The following is an 8,860-nucleotide window of genomic DNA, read 5'->3' as shown; positions in this document are numbered from 1 at the left end:
TTTGTGAACAGAATAGTGTTTTTTTCACTTGACGGTCGTCCTTGGGGGCTGTGGGCCGGGGACATGACGTAGCTTGGGGGGCGTGACATGGGATACATGGCGTCGTGGGGACATGGCGTCATTGGGGATATGACGTCATTGGGGGGCATGTAAAGATCTCCTTCCACGCTTTCAGCTTGGGAACAGGGCATGGAAGGGGGGGGGGGGGGGGGGGGGGGGGGGGGCGGGGGGGGGGGGGGGCAAAGATCAAAAGGCCTAGAAGAGCGCCACCTGACTGGTGTGGACCTCAGTCCCCTTCAGTTCAGGTACTGCTGAGGATCTTGCACATATCTATGCAGCAGCGCCTAGATTCAATTTGGGGGAAACACTTGACAAAATGGATTGTATTACAAAGTCATCACCTGAGTGCTCCCCCTCCTCCCCCCAACTCCCCTTAATAATAATAATAAAATATAAAATAAAAAAAAAGCTCTTGGGAATCAGAGCTTTCAGAGGGAACATACTGTGAACAGGCCTCGTGGATCCCTTCACTATATAACTCCTGTCATTAAAAAAAAAAAAAAAAAAGGCATGGGTCATCCGTAAAGGTGCAGATTCTCAACAGCTGATTCCACCAGGCACGGGCTGGCTGTCTTGTCTGTCTTGTCATGATGTCGGGCCGTGTGAAGATCCACGCGTTCCACGGGAACTCGCATCAGGCTGAGTGGCGGATGCCGGGAGCAGAGAAGTCCCTAGGTATAATAGATCACATCACCGTGTTTTTCAAGAGAACTCTGAAGGAGCCGATTCCCCAGGCCTCGTTCCTCCTGACCCAGCAGAAAGGACTCTTTGTCTGTGTGTCACTGTCAGTGTGTTTGTTGTGTCTGTGGGTGGGTGTGTCGGTGACCGCACGAAACACGCGCACTTGTTGTAGTCACCAGGACTTTGCCCCCCACCCCCCCCCAAACCCCCACCCTACCCCCCTCCCATCCTCCTTCCTCCACAGGTAGACCAAGACTGTCAATAACGGAAGTGTACCACCGCCACCAGCATTCTCGTAATAAAGAGGCAAAGACTCTCCTCTCTTCTCAAAAAACCCAAGCAGGCCAGCACAACCCCATCTCTTTGGCGAGGTATGGCTGCACCCCTCAGGCCCCCTGGCTCACAGCTCACACCTTGAAGGGGTAGACCCTGAGGAACTGCTTGAGGGCCTCGGGCACGGGCAGCAGGTCCGTGGAGCGGTGCGGGAGGTGCAGGTCCTGCAGCGAGCGGTTGACCCCGACGCGCGCCAGGTGGGCCAACGATGGCGGCGAGTGGCGGCGGGGGGCGGTCAACTGGATGACCATGTCCATGCGGCACGAGCGGGCCTCCATCCAGCGGAAGTGCCCACCCTGCTGCTCCCGGCACACCGCCACGTGGAAGTCCAGCAGGTCGAGGAGGGTCTCGAACCTGTGCAACAGGTCACAGAGGTTCCCAGGTTAACCCAGCGCACACGTGCCACGTTACACGAGGCTCAACAATCTTCACAGAGCACACATGCATGTTTCACGAGTAGTTCAACTGACCGTTGCAAAGTGCACACATGCACGTTATACGAGCGGTTTAGCAGTAATTAACAAACTAACTCATTAACTATCTACAAAGTAACTGACTGACCGACTAAATGAATAAGATGGAAACGAATATACTTTAATCAAATATACATGAAAATTCAACAACAAAAACTATCAACTTCGCTGACAAAATGAGCGCAGATATTGATCCACATTTCTATACCCGTTCTCGCAAATGTAGTCTCAAATAAACAGAGACGCGGATAGAGAAAGAGAGACGAAGAGAGAGAGAGAGGGTGGACAAAACAGCGCGTGCACACACACACACACACACACACACACACACACACACACACACACACATAGAGACAGTTAGAAGTATGGAAGTGAAAAAAAAAAAAAAAAAAAAGACTGACAGACAGACAAGTCGATTGTATGAAGAAAATATAAAAGTTCAAAAAGTTTAATGAAGGGGAAAAGGAAAGAAAGAAACAGAAAGAAAAGTCACTGCTATGACTGGGTCGGGAGGGGAGGGGAGGGGAGGGGGGGTGACAGGAAAAACGAACGACAAACGAAAATCACGCACCACAGCAGTTCTACGAAAAACCCATAGTGACAAAACTGAAAGTAAAGCCGACAGTCGACAGTGCAGACACGATGATGACGCAATCACCTCCATTGTCTGAGCACGCATGGAAAACCCCCTTCCCCATCCCAGAAAATCATCCCCGTCATTATACATGTAGACACGTAACAAAGCTTTGTCCGCAGGAATCATTTTCTGTTCTTCTCAATGTCTGTTCAGACCAACTATAAAAAACAACAACAACAAACAAAAAAACCCAACCAAACCCAGCTTCGTCTCCCCCTGACCCCCCACCCCACCCAAAAAAGACGTGTTTGGGCTCAATGCGCTGCCCTCGTGTGCATGTGTGGTTCCATTTTTTTTTTTTCAATGACAACTCTGTGTGTCTGTGTCTGTGCGTGTGCGTGGTAACATTGTTGTTGTTGTTGTTTTTTTTTTAAAATGGAAGATTCAGATCTGTCAGCTTACTCACTATAATCATCACTCACTAAGCCGTCACGAGACTGAAATCGAATCCGATCCAACAAATTACATTTTTTAATTAAACCAACCACTACACGGTCGGGAAACTTGGGGGACTGCCGAAGTCCGTATGCACACAAAACCCAAGTCAGTTTAACGCTTTTTTTTTTTTTTTTTTTTTTTTTGCTTTGCTTTTTTTTTTTTAAATGCCCGCAGCGGACTGGTGGGGGAATCCCGCATTAACTGATCCTCTAGTTTATATGTCTGAAATTCTACTGGTTACCCAACAATGTCGTGAATCAATAATTATGCTGCTCTGGTTTATCGTCATCATCGTCGTTTCAGCGCGTGTTGTCATTGCATAATATGACGCTAACAGACCGCAAAATGGGGTTGATACTATTTCTGTTGTGGTGGTTTTTGTTGTTGTTGTCATTATTCTTATCATCATCTTTATCATTATGAAAGCACCGGGGGCCTACCGCTGTCTACTGATGTTGTTTCTAATTCTGTAATTCCAGAAGTTTCCCAAGCAATGTATGTTTCAATGACGAATTTTATAAGAAACTCTTTTTTTTTTTGCTTCCTTTTCTAATCACATAAATAATTATTTGATTAACTTCATGAAAAAGTTCCTGGTGACTTAGGAGACGTAACCGCTAAACTTAGAGAGAGAAAAATAAAAGAAGACAAAACACACATCTCTTCACACAAATCTCTTCCCGATTGAAACTAGTTAAACCAGTCAGCAGATATTAAAAAGATAAACTAAATGATTAAAAAAAAAAAGAAAAAAAAAAGAAGAAATAATAGAAAATAAATTCATTATTAAAAAAACAAAAAACAAAAAAACACACGAAAAAACAAAACAAAACAAAAACCCCGTCAAATATCGAAAGTGAAAGCAAGTAAAATCTGAGGAATCGCCCGACTGAGAAAGTAGTGCCGGCCATAACTGAGGGTGGGTGGATGGGTGGGTGTCACTTTAAAAAAGAAGAAGAAGAAAAAAAAAATTCTGAATGAAAACCGAAAGTACAGACACCCCCGTTTGTTCCAAACGAAAACGAAAGCAGGGTTAACGAGAGATTACGTTACTGCGAGTGCAGCTGGGGGGGGGAAATCTATGCTGCAGACATGCAGCCCGTATCGATTTTAAGTGTCATTATGTGAACGATCATCCTGACACAGCCAGTTCACGATGGTTATTCACGTCACAAATTATCACTGAGTCAGCACAGAACAAGACAGTGGCAAAAGGATATATATATATCATTTTATATATATATATATATATATATATATATATATATATATATATATATATATATATTCATGTTCGTTGAACAAAGAAGGAAAAGAAAAGAAAGATAGGAAGGAAGCAAAGCCTGAACAGATGGAGGAGTGACTTGGTTGTAGACTGGCAGTATCTGAATCTGAATCAAGAAATAGTTCACTTAATTTAATGATGATGATTATATATCCTCCTCGTCGTTATCACTATTATTACTACTATTATTATCATTACTATTTCATTATCATAGTCATCATCATCATAGTATCGTTAGTAGCATTACTGTCACTGGTGTCATTATTATAATAAAGCCTTGCTTTCCAATTGAGGAAAATGTTTGTTTTTTTCGTCCTAAATATACAGTCCTTATTATAGTTGTTTTTGTTTTGTTTTTTTAGATTTAAGAGAAAAATAATTGTAGGCATTTTAATCTATACATTTTCATACAGACACAAACAAATAACAAAATCAATAAAAACATTGTTTTAGATAAATCGATATATAAGTGATCATAAAAATAAGACACGAAAGAAAGCGGAATACGTCTTGGTCATTGAACGTTCATCTCGGACTAAAGTATATATAGATATATATATATATAATCATGTTTGAACCAGCGGGCTGACGGGCGAGGTCACCGAAACAGGCAACGCCACCTCTCTGATAACAACTGGTTCCTCAGAAAGAGAAACTCACTGCTAAGATAGATCTCCAGGTTTCAGCATGGCAGAAATATCACGTCAGTTACTGCCGGTCGGGATTACATGGAACTACCCACGTATCTAAACACACCCACACAGATACATAGAAAACATGTACACTCACACACTGACACACAATATGGACAACACCCATTCACTCATCCACACACACATTTTCATTATCGCGCAGTTCTAGTATGTATGTATTCTTTTTTTTTCCTTCTATGTTTCTCCTCTCTTTTTTTCTTTCTTATCTATATTCATGTTTTGTTTATCTTCTGTTATCTAGATGGCTTGTTGTAAAAAAAAAAAAGCAGTTGTTGGTCATTCAATTAACATCTTGAAATAAAAATGTTGATTTGACATGACACACACACTCAGGCTGGCACCGACACGACTTGTCAGAAAAGAAAACACTGTCAAGATCAACCCGGTACTCTTTAGTACAATACTGACAAATAAGATCTTTTTTACCTGGAACTCTGTCGACAAGTCGCCAGCCGAGTCTCTCTCTCTCTCTCTCTCTCTCTCTCACACACACACACACACACACACACACACACACACACACACACACACCAAGCGCGAAGCGAAACTGATATATATATATATAACGGAACGAACTAACCTTATTCTCTGACTGACCGAACTAACACGGCTCCTTACACTCCCGCTGCCCCCCTCACCCCACCCGTCCCTCCTACTCGCACCCTCACACCCCCACCCCTCCAAAAACCCGTTCACCTTCTTTCCACCCGGTTACAATGCGGTCCATACCGGGTGGTTCAGTTGACTGACTACTACTGACTTGTATTGGCCAGCTGTGAAACATAATACTCGAAGAGCCGAGTTCGCTTGCACTGGCCTCATTAATTCCCCATTTCCCAGAAAGAGTGGAAACTTGGTGTCGACTCTCACGAACTCGCCCCCTGCCCCTCCCCTCTCTCCTCTCTCTCTCTCTCTCTCTCTCTCTCTCTCTCTGTGTGTGTGTGTGTGTGTGTGTGTGTGTGTGTGTGTGTTGGCAGTACCATGAAGAAAGAACAGCAAAACGATGGACAAGAATGAGAACATTTTTTTTTTTTTTTTTTAAGAGTGCTGACGGTATAATGATAACGACGGTGGTTTTACTTACACCAACTCGTAATTAAACATACTACCACTTCTTCTACTACTACTACTAAAAGAAGATGAAGAAGACAATGAATCTACTGATACACACACACACACACACACACATGTGTATATATATATATATATATATATATATATATACGCAATGAATTGATCATAAAATAATTAAATTAATATATAAGAAAAATAAACAGAAGATGTAGACAGTCAGTGATACATATAAGAATTAACGAGTATATATATATATATATATATATATATATGCATATATAGAGAGACAAAATAACAAAAATCAATACTACTGATGACAAATAAGACAGACAAGTGAATGAATAAATAAATACATATATAAACACACACACACACACATATATATATATATAATGAAATAAATAGATTAAAGAATACATAAAAACACTATATATATATATATATATATATATATATGTACCCTCCAGATAACAACACCCACAACACCGCTCACACACACTGACACACACACACTACACACAAACACGCACAATTTACCATCATGAAATAAACTCTTGACTTCACACACACACACACACACACATACACACACACACACACACACACACACACACCACAAACACCCTCCCTCGCACACACACACACACACACACACACACACACACACACACACACAACTCACACACACACACTGACCGTGGCATCTGTCTCCTCATGCCCTCCTGGCAGTCCAGCTGGAAGAAGCCCCGGTGGTACTGGATCCGCACGGAGGTGGCCCCGCGGGCCGTCTTCACCGAGATGGAGAACAGGTACTTGGGGTCGGAGCTGGCCCGCACCAGGAAGGTGCCCTCGGGCGCTCTCCGCAGCATGCTCCGGGCCCCGGAGGAGTCCAGGGAGGGGTAGTAGAAACAGCCGTCCTGCAGCCCCTGCATGGAGCGGCCCAGTCGGTCCAGGTCCACCTCGGACGTGACGCTGGGCAGCTGCTTGTACAGGTACAGGTACGACTCCGAGCTGCGGTTGGAGGAGGAGGAGGGGGTTGGTGGTGGGAGTGGGAGTGTGGGGTTGCGTGACGTGACCAGCGTGCATAAAGAGTCTGAGTCGTTGGTGCTGTTGTTGGTGGTGGTGGTGTGGGTGGTAGTCGTCGTGGAGATGAAGGAGGGGGGCTGCAAGATGAAGGAGTCCGTGAGGGGGAGGATGGGCAGGGGGAGGTGGTGACGTGGGGACCGAGCACTGCTGCTCTGCTGGTGCCTGGACTCGTGTCTGGAGAAGAGGAGTCTGGCATCATCGGGTGGCCCAGTCTGTAGCGGCAGGGACACGATGAGACGGCCAGCCCCGTGGGGGTCGTCACCACTGCCACTGCTACTACTGAATGGGGTTCCAACGGCTCTGGCACCGGCACCAGAGGCGGTGGGGAACGGCGTGTACGTGTTCCCGGCCCGATGATGCCGTGTACCGCTGGAAGATTGCTGCATCCTCTGTGCTGCTCTTTCCCTTCTGCTACCACCATGGTCCTCCCCACCTCTCAGCCTCAGCACTGCACATACTGAACACACCATGTCTTCTGCTCCTCTCTGCTAACAAGTCCGTGGTCGTGTGTCGACAAAGTTTCAATCTCGAATGAGTGACCATCGCACGACATGATGTTTTTATTTGTCGCTCCCTTTTCCTCGCAAAGTGTACAAGTCATCGCCCACGAGCTTTCTGGCTAACTTTTCACTCCGAAGCGTATTTTACCAGTAGGATCTGGTCAGAAATGATTTCTTAGAAAATCTCCGTTCGCATTTTCGGGAACCGCGCGCGCCGCTGGCTGGCTGGCTGGCTGGCTCAGTGGAGACGTGCAAGTGTGAGTGTGTGTGTGTGTGTCGACAGTTTCGTGTTGCCAGGAAATCTCTGGCCGGGAATAAGTTTGATTTTTTTTAAAGCACTCAAACAGAAAACGTGAACTCCCGGTAGTGGCAGGTTTCAGTATCTGTATCTCCATCCTTGTTAATCTCCAAGTGTTTGGGTTTCTGCTGAGACGTGGAGAACAGAAATCAGCGAATGTTCAGTCAGCGGCCGCCATGTTGCTTTGTGTGGAGTCAGTGTGTGTGGCGAAGCGGGTTCTCGCAATGTTCGCTGTTATGTGATCGTGTGTCCTCCCGTTGTGGCTTGCCATTCGGGTTTTCATTTTGTTTCCGACAATGTATTTTCTGGTTTTAGCGTCCGCACATGTGTGTGTTTGTCTGTGTGACTGTGAATGTGATCTGAGAGCATGAGTTCGCACGATGAGGGAGCGAGAGTGAACGAATTTCAGCAGCTCGATTCGTGAGCATGCCGAACACGTGCAGTAGTGATTAATTGCAGTATGCATATATATAATATTCTGTTGTTTTAATAAAAACAATTAAGATTAGCAATACATCTTCAGTGTCTCACCCAAATCAAAGAAGTTATAGTTCGGTTTATTATGCAAGGCAGTCTCGGCAATGAAACGAGTTGTTTCGAGGGGGGGTAGTCTAAAAATAGCTACAATCGCCTCAACAGTTATTTCTGGGAATATCGTTCAGTCCTATATTTGGCGACACTTGTGTTATTTCTCTTCAGCTTGTGCTTTCACCTTCAGTTTCGGTTCAGACCTGATCCATTGTTGACTTCAGTTTTGTTTTCCTTTTTGAAGAAGACAGCTTGTTTTAGAGATGCCGTCAATACATTCCGGTGCAATAAAGGATATTGAAGGAGGTGATTTACACTGCTCAGTGTGTGTGTGTGTGTGTGTGTGTGTGTGTGTGTTACCTACCTATAACTAAAAACGTACTGAAATGATTGCACGCGTTCTCTCACACATGATTTACGCCGGTGAAAATAAATTATGGTATCGTAACCTCAGCGAAGATTTTTGCACCTCCACCGCCCACCTTCCCATGCCTCCAGCCCCGGCATACTCTTGTCTGCCTCACACAGACACACACTGAGACAGACACACACTGACAGACACGCTCGCACACATCAGTACACATACGTGTGCGCGCACACACACACACACATACACACACACCATATCATGATATACATGCAAGAAGCACACATAGACATAGGCAACAATGCACAATATATACAAATTTATTTATTTTTATTTATTCAGACTTCTTGCGAAAGCGCATATTCTTGAAGCTCAATGCGCTTTAAA

General features: G+C 44.7%; 1 protein-coding gene across 1 annotated transcript; it reads right to left on the bottom strand.

The window, feature by feature from the left end:
* Positions 1-1,015: 1,015 nt before the first annotated feature.
* LOC143283950 (uncharacterized) lies at positions 1,016-8,089 on the bottom strand. The gene is made up of 2 exons (XM_076590412.1): positions 6,391-8,089; positions 1,016-1,428 (listed from the first exon to the last, which is right to left on the bottom strand). The coding sequence occupies exons 1-2, from the start codon at positions 7,248-7,250 to the stop codon at positions 1,149-1,151; spliced, it is 1,140 nt and encodes a 379-aa protein (XP_076446527.1). The 5' UTR covers positions 7,251-8,089; the 3' UTR covers positions 1,016-1,148.
* Positions 8,090-8,860: the final 771 nt, after the last annotated feature.

The sequence above is a fragment of the Babylonia areolata genome, chromosome 1 (assembly GCF_041734735.1).
Source record: "Babylonia areolata isolate BAREFJ2019XMU chromosome 1, ASM4173473v1, whole genome shotgun sequence".
Taxonomy (NCBI): Eukaryota; Metazoa; Mollusca; class Gastropoda; order Neogastropoda; family Buccinidae; genus Babylonia; species Babylonia areolata.
This window is presented reverse-complemented; position numbering and strand designations above follow the sequence as displayed.

What these genes read in the sequence shown, in the direction of transcription:
- LOC143283950 (XM_076590412.1), bottom strand. Translation starts at nt 7,250, where the DNA reads ATGGTGTGTTCAGTATGTGCAGTGCTGAGGCTGAGAGGTGGGGAGGAC. An exon ending in ATGAGGAGACAGATGCCACG is followed by an intron (nt 1,429 to 6,390) that starts GTCAGTGTGTGT and finishes CCTGTTGCACAG; the next exon opens with GTTCGAGACCCTCCTCGACC.